This window comes from Nelumbo lutea, chromosome 3, assembly GCF_056320005.1.
Source record: "Nelumbo lutea isolate HS-2025 chromosome 3, American lotus-T2T, whole genome shotgun sequence".
Taxonomy (NCBI): domain Eukaryota; kingdom Viridiplantae; phylum Streptophyta; class Magnoliopsida; order Proteales; family Nelumbonaceae; genus Nelumbo; species Nelumbo lutea.
The window spans coordinates 37278810-37296797 of NC_142686.1; the positions used below are offsets into that span (position 1 = coordinate 37278810).

General features: G+C 42.5%; 1 protein-coding gene across 2 annotated transcripts; it reads right to left on the reverse strand.

The window, feature by feature from the left end:
- Positions 1-464: 464 nt before the first annotated feature.
- DMR6 (2-oxoglutarate (2OG) and Fe(II)-dependent oxygenase superfamily protein) lies at positions 465-4918 on the reverse strand. 2 transcript variants are annotated; one of them, XM_088975623.1, is made up of 4 exons: positions 4661-4918; positions 4246-4493; positions 1019-1295; positions 465-918 (listed from the first exon to the last, which is right to left on the reverse strand). In XM_088975623.1, the coding sequence occupies exons 1-4, from the start codon at positions 4856-4858 to the stop codon at positions 673-675; spliced, it is 969 nt and encodes a 322-aa protein (XP_088831749.1). In that variant the 5' UTR covers positions 4859-4918; the 3' UTR covers positions 465-672. The 2 variants fall into 2 exon arrangements, with proteins under 2 accessions (XP_088831749.1, XP_088831748.1); XM_088975622.1 differs by having other exon boundaries at positions 1019-1343.
- Between the last annotated feature and the right edge of the window lie 13070 nt (positions 4919-17988).

The window sequence follows — 17988 nt, forward strand, 5'->3', positions numbered from 1 at the left end:
AATAAACCAATTGTATCACAGAATAAGTAAATTGATAAGATTCCTACCTAGGAAAAGTATATGCTTAAATGAGCAGAAAAAAAAAAATCAATCCCTGCCAAAGAAAGAAGATAGTAGGAGCGAGTTCAGGTCACAAAAAAAATATATATAAAGAAAAATAAAAGCAAAGAATAGAAGGTAAACCTGAACCAAACTAAAATAAGAATTCCAACAATATATATGAATTAAAGACTGAGAGTGCATTAGAGAGAGAGAGAGAGGGGTGATGAAGCAGATAAAAAAAAAAGAACTGAGATAAACACAGGACTGTCATGGTCAAATTAAAAGAAAATTCATTGACCATCCTTAATTTGTCACCCAACCTGCATAAGGTATAATATCTACACCTTTTTAGTTTTTAATGTCCTAGACCTGTATATCAGGACTCCGCCATATTAACAAAAACTATTTATGGGTACGTAGAATGAAGAAGATAAAAGTTGTGGGACAAATTTTCAAGGGAAACTGAAATCCAATACAAAGTGAAGAAATAAACAAGACAAAGTTTGAACATTCTCCATAAAATTAATACACAATAAGGTTTACAGTTCTAGCTAGAGTTCAGAGAAAGATGATAAAAGCGAATAAAAGAAAGCAAATTCAAAGCTCGACTTCAAGAGCGAATCTAGAGCTTCAATTATTCTTGAACAGCTCTAGGCAATGTTGTTGATCCAAGTTCCTGCTCCAGAACTTTTGATAGTACTCCTCGTAAGTAAAACTCTTGTACATGGCAGGAGTTCCGTCCTCAGTGAGCCCCTCCGCCGGGGCGATCACTGCATGATTGGCAGGGCACAAGAATGTAGCCACCGAGATCCTTGGCTTCTCAGTGTTGACGACGGCTCGATGCCACACACTTCTGTACTGCCCGTTACTCAATGCCTACAATTAATTAATTTTTGGATTTGAGTTGATCAAGGTCCTTACATTATTACATCATTTTAATTCATGAAATTGGCCATTAATTAGTGTATTTTGTTACCTGTAATTGATCACCCATGTTAATGATAAATGTATCCGGTTGGGGATTTACCGCAAACCAGTTTCCATCCTTGAACACTTGCAAACCAGCTACTTGTTCATCTTGAAGAAGGATGGTAATGGCGTTGGGGTCTGTATGAGCCGGCAATCCATATGTTAGCTCTGGTTGGGGGCATGGTTGGTAGTAGTTAATGGCCATGTGTTGCCCTTGTTCACCCAAAACTTTCTCCATGTATTCTGCTTCTAACCCTAAGCTCTCTGATATGTATTCCAGTAATCTGAACCCAAGTTGCCGAACTTCTTTACTGTATCTACTTACTACATCCCTACTCATACCAATACAACAAACCTCAACTCAAACCATTATGGGGTGGTAAAGCTTTATATCCAGAAGCATTAATTCAATAAAAAAATATGCATGGACCCGGCCATGATGGAGATGGAGTGGTGTATGGTCATTTAATTACAATTATATGATTATGAATACTTAATAGTGAACAAAATACGTGGAGAGCAAAAACCGGATTCGTCAGTCATTGAAAACTGGATCATCCCAATAGTTTTAGATTGGAAAAGATAATATATGAACAACCTAACTACATCATCCATGAAAGTGAAAATGGTTCAGAATGAAACAGACCCAAAATCTGGGTGAACCAAAGACCAACCGGTTTGGCCGTGGGTTCAAAACACTGAACTCGTCACCACACATATGAAAGAAAGCCCACGAACAAAAGGGCGATCAAACGAAAAGTCCAATAGTTAAGAGAGAATGACTTTGGTTAGGTTTTCCTTCACTAGTTCACTGGCGTGGTATGCAGCTGCCCCACGTGTGAAACTATGCGATAAGGATGGCAGAGCAGCAATCCACACCAAAAAGTCCAAATTGGAGAATGGAGATGGCCAGATGCCGATGGGTCGTGGGTCATGGGACTGGATTCACTTTCACTCTTTTTCTGACGTCACGTGGAATTTTTAGATTTTTCCAAACAAGAGAGACGTAGCTAATTTATCTACCGTTAGGAATTGCAACGGGGCGGGTTCGAGGCGGGCAGTACATACCCCATCCCCGACCCCCAAATCACCCCATCCCTGTCCCCAATCCCCAACGGGGAAAGGAATCCCCGAAACTAAGAGAAAGAGAGGACCGTTGGGATTTGGGAGAGTATGTCGATGATGATTGATGAGAGAGAGTCCAAAGGGTGACAGCGGCGACGACGATGATGAAGGTCAGCGGTCTGCGTATCAGCGACAAAGACAAAGTCTCTTCCTTAGTTCTCTGCCTCTCCTTTGTTTGATGTCCGATGAGCGAGTGGGTAGTGGCAACAGTCAGTGATGGCAGTTGGCAGTCGGCGAATCGACAACAAAGACGAAGCTAGGGTTTACTAGTTTTGTGGTTTAGTCACCTCTCTTGAGCCTTCTTTGTCGAATATAGAAGAATGAAGACTGGTAACTCATTTAGTCGAGGGTTAAGGGTTTTCCAACTTTTCAAGTTTTCTTGATTTCTTCGAATTATGTTTTAGACTTTCAGTTTTTACTGTTTTATAAATAAGTTAATAATTATTATACTTATATAATATAATGTTATATATAATATATATAATATAATAATAATATAATATTATATATATAATATTAATCAGGGATGGGTCAAGGCGAGGATTGCATTCTTCATCCCCATTCCCATCCCCGATCAGGGATTCATGAATAGCCCCATCCCCGACCCCGACCCCGCCAAGGTACCCCCATCCCCGACCCCAACGGGTTGGGGAGCCTGGGTACCCATCGGGGACGGGAAAATTGCCACCCCTATCCACCGTGGGAGCTTGGAAGTAGGAACCTAAGTCAAGTGTATTAGATTATATCAATCAATTGGCCGAAAAGTTGGAAAATTCAATCAATTGGAATATTAAGACCTATCTATTTATGACCGGATCATATCACATCTACATAACTTATAAAAAAAATCATATCTGCATAAAATTAATTATTAGCCAATCACCTCAGCTTGGCACCTCGGATCAAGACCTCGACTACTAAGGCTGCAACTTGGTCGGGATGATGTTCGGGTTAGGGTTAGCGTTGAATTCATGATCTCGACTTTACTATCAATCCGATCCAATTCGAACTTGACTCTATAGTATATGCCATATATAAATATATGTTATATGTAATATATAAAATACATTTATTTGTTTAGATGCATGATATTTGTATAACCTCCATTACATAATATCATGTATTTCTTTTAAGATAATCACTTCACTAAATCCTAATTAGAAAGACTAAAACCTTAATAACATTATTTTATGTTTATTGAAAATTTTATTCTTCATCTCCTCTTTGTTGTTTGTTGTCCATAAAAGATTTATCATAAGTCATAACTCATAATAAGCTATAGTTATTTCTAACACTTGTTTTTTGAATTTTGTACCAAAAGAATAAAAAAAAAGTGTCAACAAACAAATAATAATGAAACGTAAGATTAATATATGTAGCGAAAGTTGAGCTAAGATCTAAAATCGAGAAATTCTATGAGGTTTTAAGGGATGGGAAGAAGGTTGGGTTGGGCCCAACCCAAGTCCAACCCAACCTGAAATTGGCTTCGGGTTGGGTTGGTCGGGTTGAAGGCCGGGTTGGGGTAGTTTAGGGTTACTGGTTTAGAGCTTAGGGTTGGCCTCAACCCGACCTAACCCGGCCCGACTTACAACCCTATCGACAACTGAGGAAGGCCTCAATTTGGCACCTTGGCTGTTGAGGGGGACCTCAACTTGACACCTCAATAGCTGAAGGAGACCTGCAACTAGAGGCAATCAAGTTGAGCCCAAACTTTCGAGCTTTTGACTTGAGTTGCGCTTGAACTTAAGTCTCTAGCTTGAAAATAACACAAACTCGAGCCTAATAATTTATTAGCGAGTCGATCTCGAATAGCCAAATATTTGATTCGGCTCAAATTCAATCCTAAGATCTCCTACACTTTACTCCTTGTATGAAGGTGTATACTAACTAACAATTGGAAATTTACATGCCAAAGGGGATGGTTTAGAATTTTGATGAATTTTTATTGGTTAGTGTAAATTAAGAGGCCAAAGGGGTGGTTTAGAATTGTGGGAATTTTTTGTTGGTAAGTGTACGCCCATTAAGAGATCGGACAGTATTTTTGAGTGGAATCCAAGAAAGACAAATTTCAAAGAAGAGAAAGGCTGAGTAAGAGGAAGAAAATCGTACTTGAAGGAAGAAGGATGAGAAGGCCATTCATGCACGTATTTGTCTAGAGGATAACAATGAAGGCGGAGATAGTCTCTCCAGTTGCGAACCGTTTCTTTCTTCACATTGAAGCTCGTAGACAATCTTAGCGTCTTGGATGGATCATCCGAGTAGTACTTCATCTTCTCTTCCACTGGCATGTGGAAGAACTCCTTCGCCATTTCCAACATTCTCATCGTTGATTCCACCGGTATTCCATGGTTTATCACCTACGATACACCCATAACTAATTAACCATCAATAATATAATAAGATTAAAGAGCCCCCACCTCATCAAGAAATTAAATAGGATATAAGTACATATACAGACAGTATATGTATTGCAGAGAAAGAGAAAGAAAGAAAGAGAATGAAGTGAAGAATAGCAATAGAAGACCTGGAAGAAACCAAAGCAGCGACATGCATTCCCAATTTGCTGGCTTATTCTACTTCTGTCCACGCAAGCCAAATCCACAACCGGAATGTCCGGGCAGTTAGTGACTTGTGATAGTCTAGGCCTCTCGGATTCTGGCCGGACATAGTTCTCCGGCAGGGTTGAATATTGGAACCCGGTGGAGAGGAATTTCGGTTCCATGGATTGGGTCGAGAGAGAGAGAGATGATAAGATGGCAGGATGTGTTGCTGAATGCTGAGCGACAACTTCCAGGAAAGCGAGAAAGTAATTATTAAGCTTAAGGGTCCCTCACGGAGTAGGATATACTTTAGTTGATTAAGCGTTGACGACAAGTTAAAGTCTACGCGCCACTAATTGATTGACATCTGTTCGATTAAACAAGAGTGTAATGAGATAGCTGATAAAGTAGCGGGTAAAGTTGGAGGGAAGGGAGAGATACAAGATGTGCTGATCACAATACATTGTTGGTCACGAACATCTAGTTATATATCGAAAATATCGGTATTTTAAAGTATAACCAATGTTTCTGATGATGTGCAGCAAGATGTGCGTGGCCAGTAATGTGTGATTATCAGTATCAGCATATCCAAACTCGAGATACAATATACTTTGTTTCTCCTCCTAGCTGGCGTAGGGGCCATTTCTATGGCCTAAGCACAGCATGGAGATGTAATCTTTTGTCGTAAGAAGACGTTAGAGGCTTCATCAACAAATTTGTTAGTCAATAAATATAATAATAAAAACATGTTTATGTAGTACTGTTCAAGTTTGAAAATGCCACTTTAGATCCTAAAGTTTGAAAAGGGGCCACCACAAGTAAACTTCAAGATCTATAGTGGTATAAAGTTAATCTTAATTAAGATAATTAAGTAAAGTAAGCCAACTATATAAATTAAACAATTAAATAAGTAAATTATATTAATCAAGAAAGCTAAGTTAATTAAATAAACAAAATTAATCAATCTAAATAAGTAAATTAAGCCAATTAAGCAAGGTTTTGAAAACCATCCAAAATGAAACTACTTTGACCACTAGTTTTTGGGTCAATGGTTCGATTGTCTAGTTGAAATGGATCAGCCCGTGACATTTTGAAAAATAAAAATTAAAATGATATGAAAGCCATTTATTGGATCAAACAGTTTAGCGGTTCAACCATTCAGCTTAGCTGTTTGTTGACCAAGTTAATGTTCTTTTTCTCGAAAACTTCGGACCAGGTATAAAATGGAACTGGATATTTGATAGGTTCTTGGGTCAAACGGTTTGATTGCACGAGTCAATCATGATTTTAAAACCATAAAACTAAGCAAATTAACTAATTATTAAGATAAGTAAATAGAGCAATTAAAGAAATTAAGCTAATTAAACTAAATAAGTAAATAAATCCAACTATGTAAATTAAGCAATAAGTAGATTAAACTAATTAAAGAATCTAAGTTAATTAAGTAAAATAAAAAAAATAAAGCTAATCAATCTAAATAAGTAGGTTAAGCCAATTAAGTGAATTAACTAATTGTTTAAGTAAATTAAGTAAACTAAGCTAAGTAAATAGAGCAATTAAAGAAGTTAAGCTAATTAAACTAAATAAGTAAATTAAGTCAATTAAACAAATTAAGCTAAGTAAATAGAGTAATTAAATAATCAAAGATAAGTTAAGGTAAATTAATAAATTAAGTTACTTTTAATTAAGTAAATAAAGTAATTAAAGAAATTCTGTAAAGTAGATTAATTAAGTAAATTAATATTGTTGGCTTACTATTACTTATGTTAATTAAGTTAGTGTTTAAGTAATAATTTACTCTTAATTGTGTTAATTATTTACTATTGTTAATTTAATGACTTTAATTTGATAAAATCCTTGAACTAAGTAACAAAATTTATTTTTTAACACAATTAAGAGTAACATCTAAAGTGGCCAACTTTAGGGACTAAAGTTGCCTTTTCAAACTTTGGAAGGCGTTGGCCCATATTCTCAGACTGGGCCCTTTCAAAGTTTAACAAACTCTCAACCTTAGCCCAAACTGCTTCTCTAATGTCTTGATCCATGCCGCCTCGACCAACTCAATTACCAACTTCAAGAGTGATTGATTCTTCTCATTACTAGAGAATAGGACCAATTGTTTAAATTGGTTGAGGAGTGACCATTACTGTGGAGTTGTTAATATACTGAATTCTCTACCCTTTTTCTTTTATCTTCTGTTCTATTAATTTTTTTTGATACTACGATAAGGGCATGTGTCATGCACACTTAGAATTAATACTTAAATGGTATAAAAGATGAAAAAATCATTTAAATTTTGATTTTTTCACTGCATTTTTATAAATGATTCAATTTATTAATTGGATTTGAAGAATAAAGTATTTGAACAACTATCATTTATGTGCTACTAAAATGTTTTAGTTTCACTTTTATGTAAGGTTTTAAAAGCCAACTAAAAAATAGAACAACTTTGGTCTTCAGTTTCTAATCAGCGGTTCAACCAAACGTTTTGGCCCGTTATAATCTGAAAACCCCTCTATTAAGGTACGATCCAAAGGTGATAAACTTATATATTCATATCAAGACTGAAACCCTCTATTACAAACTTAGAGTAACTTAGTAAGAGATGTTCAATCAGTTATTGTTTGGACCATGGAGCGAGTAAGAAAATTTAAAAAGTATGCATGAGGCTATGACAAAATCAAAAAACGTGGGGAGTTTGGATCTCTTCTTCACAGAGCATGCCTCATATCGACCTCACAGCATGTTTTAATCGTGTATTGAAAACAATGGCAGAGTTAGAAATTTTCTTTTCGGGGGGCAAGTTAAATAAGAAAATGAGATGGGGAGTAGAAGATGTAGGGCTTTGAGAAAAAATGGCCTAATAAGGTTTGGGTCTATTGTAAATTTTTTTTAGTAAAGGGCAAACCTTTTAAAGTATTCCTATAATTTAGTTAATTGATAAATAGTACATTTACTGTTTGATTATTATCTTAAAGTACCCTACTATTAATGACAATTGTCATCACCAACAAGTTGTAAGAGAAATGAAGAAATGTCCCTTTTTGCCCTTATTCTTTGCTCAATGAATGTGATTCTGTTTTCACCGGAAGCGACCTCAAGTAGTCTAATAACAATCCTGATGGAGCGCGATCCGGCCGGTCTTAGCTGTCCACGACCTTGCTTCTGAACGGGGTAGCAGGGAACCTGAAACGGAGGAGATGAGGAAGCTCCGGGGGGGAACCCGGTGTAGCGGCTCCGAAGCTCAAGTTAGAATCCTTCAAAAGCAAGATAATACCAGATAGCGCAAAGTTTGCATACCTTGTTTTTTGGGGGCAGGGGGCTCTTATAATCACTTCGCGCACTCGCTCCGAGGCCCTTGTCAGATCGGATATGATTACCCTTGTGCTTGTCAACTCGGCCGTCGTCCTTTCTGCTGGGACAGAACCGTCACTACCTAACCGTCTCTCTAACTGGAGATGGTGGTGTCAGTGGCGGTGGCAGGTGGCCGTTTAGAGTGCGGCCGCCAAACGTCAGATCCCAAGTCAGTCAGGTGCGGCGCCCTCGGGCATGGACTTCCTCAGTGTCAGGCATGGTACGACTTGTTTGGTTTTGGTGCCCAGAAGGTGATGCGGAGTGCTGAGCGAGGCGAAGTCTTGAGCTCGGATATATCTATAGGGCAGGTCAGTTCGGCGAGGTGTATCCCGAACTGTTACAAGGTTGGCCAGTTCGGCGAGGTGTATCCCGAACTATTACAAGGTGGCCAGTTCGGCGAGGTGTATCCCAAACTATTACAAGGTTGGCCAGTTCGGCGAGGTGCATCCCGAACTGTTACAAGGTGGCCAGTTCGACGAAGTATATCCCGAGTTGTTACAAGGTTGGTCAATTCGGCGAGGTGTATCCCGAGCTGTTACAAAGTTGGCCAGTTCGAATTACTCTGGTTTTGGGCTAAGGGTGAGTTTGGGCCCCCCGTAGGGAGTTCAGTCCACCGGTGTTCCCTTGTTCACGCCTTAGGCTTGGCCCCTTTTGCCGAGCTGTTGTTTCTGTCACGTGTCGCGTAACAGTGAGGTCGGGCCAAATCTTCCCTCATCAATTGCCCCCCACTCCTCGCGCCAAGGGTCTTGCCCTGGTGCGGGGAGTCTCGCGAGGTAGTAGGTGGATTTGTCCCGTCCTTCAAATCATGACTGCAAGAGTTGCTTTTGCCAGGGTTCTTCGGTTTCCGAGAAGGCTGGAAACATGCCTACTCATGAATGTTGATGGTTGTGACAGCGCGCGTTTTAAATTTCAAAAATTCGCGCCACTGGGACGTGACAGCGGGTCATTCAAAAGGCGTGCCATGCATCAGTTTCGGAAAGACGCGTGTCGAAGCGACGTCGGTTTCAAAAAGGCGTGCACTAACGTTTCGCTTTTTTCGGAAAGACGTGCGCCAATCACGTCTCGACCTTATGGGACGTGCGGTCAGCGAAAACGTGGGCCGTCGGATCGTCTTCGATCTGCACAGTCGATTCTTGGTTACTGTAGCTATAAATAGTGGGGGACCCCAGTCGATTTGTCACTTCTGCAGTTTGTCTACTGAGCTCGCGTCCAACTTTTCAGCTCGCATCCAAGTTTTTTCCAGCTTGCATCAAGGCTGGTTACATAGCTTCAAGGTTCTTTGGCTTGTTCCAGTCTCTAGAGCCTTCAAACTTTCTTCCGGTGAGTACTTTCCTGAATCCACCTTTTCCCCAATGTCTAGCTTTGATAGCTCAGATGATTCTTCAAGTAGGACCGGCGTAGGTTCTACCAATCGAGCCGTGTCCCCCGATTGCCTCAGTGATCCTGAGGTGGAACTCGAGGACTATGAACCAGTAGGCCAAGCCGCTTCGGGCAGTTTGGCGTCTACCTCCCGCCGAGGTCGGATGCTAGACAGGTTTGATCCCTCGACCATGACGCCTGAGGGGCTTCAATCCATACTTATGTCTTACAACCTTCCTGGGGGGTATACATATTTTATTCCTTCAGGTAGCTTTCCTTGGGAACATGGTCCTGATGAGATCGTGATTTTTCGAGAGCAACTCGCTGCGGGGTTGTGACTTCCTTTCCACCCCCTTCTCGTCGAAGTCATAAACCACTTTGGTGTCACCATTGGCCAACTTCATCCGAACTCTATTCGGAACCTGGTGGGGACAGTTTCCTTTTTTTGCGAGCAGAACTTCCCCTTGGACTTGGAGATATTCTCCTCTATCTTGATGCTCAAGAGACAGGCGGGTTCTCTTCCTGGGGGAAGACGGGCATATTACCTTTCTCCTCGCCAGGGTTTTAAGCTTCTGCACGATCTTCCTAATAAGGTCCCGGCATAGAAGCGGGACTACTTCGGCGTGCGAAGTGCACAAGGATGGCCCTTTCAGACCGGGTGGGGTGAGGCCGCTCCTGATTTAGGCGTTACTCTCAATAAAGAGATGGTGAAGGGCCTCCAGCATGGACACGACAAGGTTTAAAGTGCCATCACTACTTAACGGAGGCCAAACTTATTGCGGCCGACCTGAGTTCGAGTAGGTTTCTAGCTATGCGGTTTCTTGCTTGCTTTGTTCTTTTCATTTTTTCTGATGTCGAACTCGTTTCTACAGGTGTGATGGACGCGGAGAGAACTCGTGGGGGGGCGTCTGTTCCAAGGTATGAAGAGGAGGAAGCAGGTCGCCAAGCGAACTCGTACCGAGCTGCCCCTAGATGAGGAGCCCCAAGTTCCAGACCACACACCGGAGGATCTGCCCAGGGAGCCCGAGGTGACTCCACTGATGCACGAAACTGTCGGGGTGCCTTACGCTGAGACCACTCATACGGGCGCTCCTGCATACTCAAGTGCTCCTGCTCACTCTAGGTCCGCTCATACGCGGGCTGGGCCCTTGGGCTCAGGAGCTCAAGGGGAGTTCAGGAGCGTGTTGACGCCGAACTACGCTCTTCAGAAGAGTAGGGAGACTACTTTCCCTGAGGAGATCGCGGCGTGGACCGATCTTCCCTTGAATCAGGTTGCCTGCCACGCCGTAACACATGCTATGGTGGTAAGTTAGATTCCGTCTGCCTTTTTCATTTTCTGTCACTTTTGTTGTTATTGCTCACTTGTTTCTTTTGGTAGGTGAATTCTTCAATTCATGCCTTAGCGGCCCAAGTGGAGAGGAGCTCACGACAGGCGCGAGCTGCTGAGACTGCCGCTCATGCTGCTGAAGAAGCTTTCTGTGTTGCAGAGGCAAATACCCAGGCTGTTGAGGCGGCCGCTTATGCTGCCGAAGAGGCTGCTCGCGTCGCGATGGCCAGGCAAGCAAGGTCTCAGCGTGACGCCGAGGCCATGAGGGAAGTTGTCAAGCATATGGCGAACTTGAAGTTGGATTTGCAGCATCAAGTCGAATATCTTCAGGAGGACATCAGGGAGAGAACACAGATTTTTTCCCAAGGCATTGAAGATGCCAAGAAGAAGGCAGTTGAAGACTACATTGCCTCTCCGCGTTTTGACGATCTGATGGTGGATTCTTACAGAAGGGGGTTCAAATTGAGCAGGTGGATGATCCGGAATACGTACCCCGACCTCGATGTTAGTGTCATATCCACTTCACGTAAAACTCAGGAGATGGCCAATGCTGCCGATGGCGAGCCGGACTTTGAAGTAGAGGCAGGGCCTTCAGGTGTTGTTGAAGTGCCTTCTGATGGCGAAGAAGTAGCTCCGGGCATGTAACTTTTTTTTTTGTAAGTCCCTTCTGATGGCCAATGTACTCCTGTTTCTTGTAACGGAATAGATAGTCTTTTTGCCCAAGTGTTCCTTTTCCCCGAACTGATTCTTTGTCGATGCCACTTTGTCCGGGTTATTATACTTCCGCGACCTGTTTTGCCACAAAGGCTTTTTTGCAGCAAACTGATTTTTCGACGAGCTGATAATATGCTTGACTTCTTTGCTTGTTTACGCCGAGGTTCCTCTTGGCTCTGCATCGTGGCCCATAGGACCTTATTTCGTCCACTTCGCTTGGCGGTTTATAGGTAGTATCGCCTTAAATTCACAATGTTCCACGCTCGAGGTACTTGTTTGCCTTCCAAGGTTTCGAGTTCGTATGCACCCCCGAGCGCTCTTTTTACTTTATAGGGCCCTTCCCAGTTTGGTCCAAGTTTGCCCACGCCGGGTTCGGGCACCATAATCTTATGAAGGACCAGGTCGCCAACTCGGAAGCTTCGTTGCTTTACTCTGGTATTGTAGTAGCGAGCTACCTACTGCTGGTATGCCGTTGTTCGGATGTGTGCAAGGTCCCTTACCTCGTCCAATAGGTCAAGGTTGGTACGTAACTCGTCTCCGTTCATTCGATCGTCGTATGTTTCTAGTCGCAGTGTTGGTACTTCGATTTCCACCGAGATCATTGCTTCAGTGCCGTAGGTGAGGTTGAAGGGGGTTTCTCCCGTGGCAGTTTTTTTTGTAGTTCGGTGAGCCCATAAGACACTTGGTAGCTCTTCGGTCCACAATCCCTTATCTCGATCCAGACGTGCTTTCAATCTGCGCAGGATGGCTCTGTTCATTACTTACGTCTGACCGTTTCCCTGCGGGTGCGCGACTGATGTAAAGTTTTGCCGAATCCCCATGTTCTGGCACCACTCTTGGAACTTGATATCCTCGAACTGCTTGCCATTGTCAGAGATTAGTACCCGAGGTAACCTGAAGCGACATACTATGTTCTTCCAAAAGAAGTTCTGTATGTTTCGGGCAGTAATAGTTGCCAGAGGTTCGTCTTCTATCCACTTCGTAAAGTAATCTACTGCAACAACTAGGAATTTTCTTCCACCTGTTGCTGGTGGGAATGGCCCCAGGAGGTCGATGCCCCATTGTGCAAAGGGCCACGGGCTGGCGAGGTATTTGAGGTCGGAGGCAGGTTGATGGTGGATATTGGCGTGCTTCTAACACTTGTCGCATTTTCTGACGAGCTCGAAAGCTTCTGCCTTCACCATTGGCTAGTAGTATCCTTGTCGAAGTGCTTTTTGGGCGAGTGCTCTGCCCCCCAAGTGTCCGCCGCACAGGCCTTCATGAGTGTCGCGGAGTATGAACTCGGCTTCGACAGGTCGCAGGCAACGCAAGTGGGGGAACGTGTAGGACCGTCGGTATAACCATTCATCTATTATGACGTATTTGGCTGCCTGGCGCTGCACCCTCTTGGTCGCATTGCGTTCTACAAGGAGGGTTCCATCTATCAAGAAGCTCGCGAGTGGGTCGATCTAGCTTGGCTCTGCTTCCAAGACGGGAGTGACCTCCTCTGTGTAAACAGTTCTCATGTTGTTGTGACTTGTGCTGGCTAACCGGGATAGAGCGTCGACCTCAGTGTTTTCTGACCTCGGGATTTGCCTGATGAAGTGTGACTGGAAGTTGAGCAGGGCTTCTTTTACTTTGGCCAAATATGCGATCATGGAGAGCTCTCGTGCTTCATACTCGCATGTAACTTGGTTGACCACGAGCTGGGAATCGCTACAGATGACCAAGTGTTTTGCCTTTACCTTTCGCGCTAGGTCCAGCCCAGCTATCAGTCCTTCGTACTCTGCCTCGTTGTTGGATGCCGCAAACTCAAAGCGTAGTGCGTATTCTAATTTTGTGCCGCCCGGGCCGCATAAGACTATTCCAGCTCCGCTTCCTTGCCGGTTCGAGGAACCATCCACGTGAAGGATCCAGGGCTCCTCATCCCAATTTGCGTTTCGCCTGACCAGGAGAGATGCCACACTAGGTGCTACTTCACGGGGTTCGGATTCTATTAGCTCGGGAGCTCCGGGTTCGCCCGAACTGGGGACCTCGGGCTCGACCTGTGGGGCTTCGTGGCTGAAAGTGCACTCGGCGATAAAATCTGCCAAAGCTTGGGCCTTAATAGCGGTTCTTGGTTTGTACTGGAGGTTGTACTCGCTGAGTTCGATGGCCCATTTCGTCAGTCGACCGGAAACCTCGGGTTTGAGTAAAACTTGTCTCAAAGGTTTGTCAGTCAGGACGATGACGGTGTGAGCCTGGAAGTATGGGCGGAGTTTTCGAGCTGCTGTCACTAGGGCGTATGCTAGCTTTTCTATTTGCGGGTACCTTGTCTCTGCTCCCTGCAAAATTTTACTAACATAATAGATGGGTCGCTGGACCCGGTCTGTTTCTTTTATTAGTACCGAACTGACCACCTCGTCGCTTGCCGAGAGGTACAGTTCTAAGACCTCGCCCACCTCGGGCCGGGCTAAGGTCGGCACACTAGCGAGGTAACCTTTTAGCTCGTCAAACGCGAGCTGGCAGTCCTGGGTCCACTCGAACCCTTTGCCTTTGATTGCTTTGAAGAAGGGTAGGCAGCGGTCTGCTGATTTGGACATGAAGCGGCTTAGAGCGGCTATGCGGCCGTTTAGCCTCTGAACCTCTTTTACTTTCCGATGTGGTCTCATATCTAGAATGGCTTTTATCTTGTCCGGGTTGGCCTCAATACCGCGCCGATTGACAATGTACCTAGGAATTTGCCCGAGGTGACGCTGGAGACACATTTGTTGGGGTTCAATTTCATGCTAAACTGATGCAGGATTTGGAAGACAGAATCTAAGTCTTGTATTAATTCTTGTGAAAACTGAGTCTTGACGACCATGTCGTCTACATAGCACTCTATCTTCGTGTCAATCAGGGGCCGAAACAGCCTATTTACAAGTCTTTGGAAAGTCGCCCCGGCATTTTTCAGTCCGAAGGGCATGACCTTGTAGCAATATAGGCCGAACTCGGTTATGAAGCTGGTTTTTTCCTCATCGGATGGGTCCATCCGGATTTGGTTGTAGCCCGAGTAGGCATCCAGGAAGCTTAGCAACTCATTTCCCGAGGTCGCGTCCACTAGGCGGTCAATTCTGGGGAGGGGGAAGCAATCTTTCGGGCAACACCGGGTTGGCCACCCAGCTCGAGTAATGGACTTCCCTTATGAAGTCTGCTGCGAGGTGCTTCTCGACCTCCTCGTCGACCGCCCTCCAACGTTCTGGGGCTAAGTTGCGTTTCTTTTGTCTAACGGGTCAGTTCGATTCGTAGGGGTTCCTCGATGGAAGCTCCGATCTGAAGTGTGCGAGCTGGGTCCGTAGCCGAAGTCGGGATTGCGACCGTTTCCTCTGAGGGCGAAGCTCGTTCCTCACCTTGCTCCGCAGGCCGCTCCAGTTCGAGGTCATTGGCTGCCTTGGTTTTTCCCTTCAGGGCGGCAACATAACACTTGCGGGACTCGAACTGGTCGCCCCGTGCTACCCCCACACCGAAGTCCGTAGGGAACTTCATGGCCAAATAGTAGGTGGAGACCGCCGCCCGTAGGATATGCGTGATCGGCCGCCCTATTATGGCATTGTATGGGGAGGGGGTCTCGACTACCAGGAAATCATGGTTGAGTCTGACTGCACAAGGCCATGTGCCGACTTCCACAGGTACTGTTATTTTTCCGAGGGGCCTGACTTCCTCTCCGCTGAAACCCACCAGGGGAGTGTTCACGGGCTTCTTATAAAATATATAATATGTATTTTATATATTATATAAAATATATAAATAATATAATATTTATTAAAATATATATTTATAATTTAATATATATATATATATATATATATTTATTCTTTTCTTTATAATTTCAATCTCTCTCTTTCTATTCAGCTGCTTCAACATTAATAATAATAATAGTATAGGCTTCGGACCCGAGTCCAGGCTTGGATTTCAGGCTTTTTATAAGGGTCGGGCTCGGACCCAAATTGTAAGCCCAATAGTCGGGCCAGACTCGGGCTCAGGCCTTAAAAAAATTTATTAATACACAGTAAAAGCCCGACCTAGACCATGAACAGGTCTATTTACGAATCTATTAAATAGGATAGGGTTGCCAAAGTCTTGCATTATCGGAAGATTCGGTATCAAATCAAACTGAGCCAACACAATAAAGAAAGAGGCACCACGGTGTCTTCGGTGTGTGGGTAAAAACGATTTATAAATCCAGCCAAATTCTCTATGATTTTCAAGTTTATGATTTCATCATCCTCTAGACGATAATGATAATTAATGATAAATCAGTCTTTTCCTTTATATTGACGTCAATATTCTTTCACCTGGAACACGTGTCTTATGATTTGATTTGGCGTATTAAACTTGATTGTAAAAATGGAATAATTGAAAATAAGATTTATTTCCAGCCGACTGTTCCACCCAACTACCTATCTTCTGAAGACTTTGGCCTTCTGCGCTACGATAAGAGCACCACCAACAGTTGAGTTCTACACTTGCATACAAATTTGATTGATTCAAAATCTGAAACCAACTTTCTAGAGTTTCGTCAATGCTATGCACATCACTACATATAAGGCATAAGCTGGTGGTCATTTGTGATTTGTCCTTTTCTTATGTTACATAATACCTAATACCCCTGGTCCCATTTGATGATCTCAGCTCCGGCTAAGGCTTTTTTCCTACACCCAATGAATCATATTCATAGTTTAGTATATTCGTCTCCCCTTTTCGGATGATTATGTTCGTGTTCATATGGCAAGTTTTCCTGGCCTTGCCTCCCAACCCAATCGGATTCGGTAGACAAACTTTTGTGGTGGGATGGGAATGTATGGCCAATAATTGAGATATTCGATGCCCCTATATATTCCATTAATGATGTTAGTTAAGTGTGAAATCAATTTAAATTTATAATTTTATTTATTCCTTTTAAGTTTCTCAAAACAAAATCAGACTTTCAATTAAAAAAAATTGGGGGTATTAGAGAATACTAACCTATTCAAATACCTCATCTAACATTTTAAGTTTTTAGGTTAGATGTCACTTAAGATGGTAAGAGAGTCTGTTTGATCAAGTAATCTAATCCCATTATAATTAGTTGGTTGATTTTTCCTACTAATGACGATTGAGGTCAGGGTTGAGTAATAAAAAAAAAATCGGGGTTGGGATGGAGAGTACCTCTACACCCCAACCCCAACTCCACCCTGCTGCCATTCCTATTCACATTATGTGGCAAATTGATGTAACGGAATCTGTTCCTCATAAATGAGCATATCATAGGCACATCCACCATGTATAAATATTAAGTACGGAAGATATTCTCAATAGATGATAGGATGTGCGTGTGAGACACCAAGTGTGAAGAGCAGATCCGGTCTCCAAACTGACAACCATCCAAAGGGCAACGTGGCAATCTGGATCTCATTACATTCCAATTTCCAATAACAGCCTCACCCCTGTCATCAACCACCAGTCCACAACAACAACAATGAAACCAATAACCATATAAGTAGATCATACCCAGACCAACAATGGTTGAATTGAAGATGAACATTTCACATTTTCACCTTGAAATTAAATTAGCAATGTTATATTTCCAACCTAACCACACGTGGTATTATATTGTGCATAAGAATCTTTAATTTCCTACATACAAAAAATTCATTAATACAATTCAATCAAATGTATAATATGATTTATTAGAAACTCCATACCCACCAAGCACATCATCATTCAGTATTTTGAATCCTAAACAGAGAGAGAGAATATGAGTTTATGTTGTATTGGAAGCGGCAAATAATTTTTAGGTAACTCTTCTACAACCATTCACAAGGAGATGCATTAAGTCTTCAATTTGGATCTGTTCATCATCCAATCATCCATTTTCAAACCAATCAACTTGGCAAATTGGCAACCATTTAATTTGAAGCAAAAATCTATATGCAGCAAAAAACGTAATTGGCTGTATGCAATGGTCAAGTATGTAAAAATATACTTTAGAATTAATAAAAAGTAAATAAATTGATTGAGATCTAAATTTAACATGCATCTAATATTAATGAACCAATTAACACTGCCTGCAGCCATGTGCATGCAGTACCACCTCCAGTCTACGTTTATCCCCAAAAAAGCAAGGAAATACATGTTCCTGCCTTGGGGCTTGGGGTAGGGATAATGCATTAATGCCACAACCACAAGCGAACCACATAACATAACCGATCCATAATCAGTAGTCACCACATGTTCGATTAAATTCCTGACGTGTTTATTTGTTATTGTGTTCTGTAGCTGTCATACTAGCCTTATTTTGTAGCACATCCGGATTTCCTGAGTCAATGACAACATTAATTAATTCATATTAAGCAAGTGCAGAGGACAGGTCGCTTCATGGAAATAAGATACTTTGGTACACCATTAGCATTAGTTTCTCGCACATGGAGGAATTTAATTTTAGGCAAATACAGAGTCCAGACCATGAACTGAGACTATCCACCAAACAAATTTTCACCTTTCCATGTTGATGGTTTTACAACTAATACAAACCATTTACCACCAATCAACTTCAAGTGAAAATGGAAAGCATAAGCC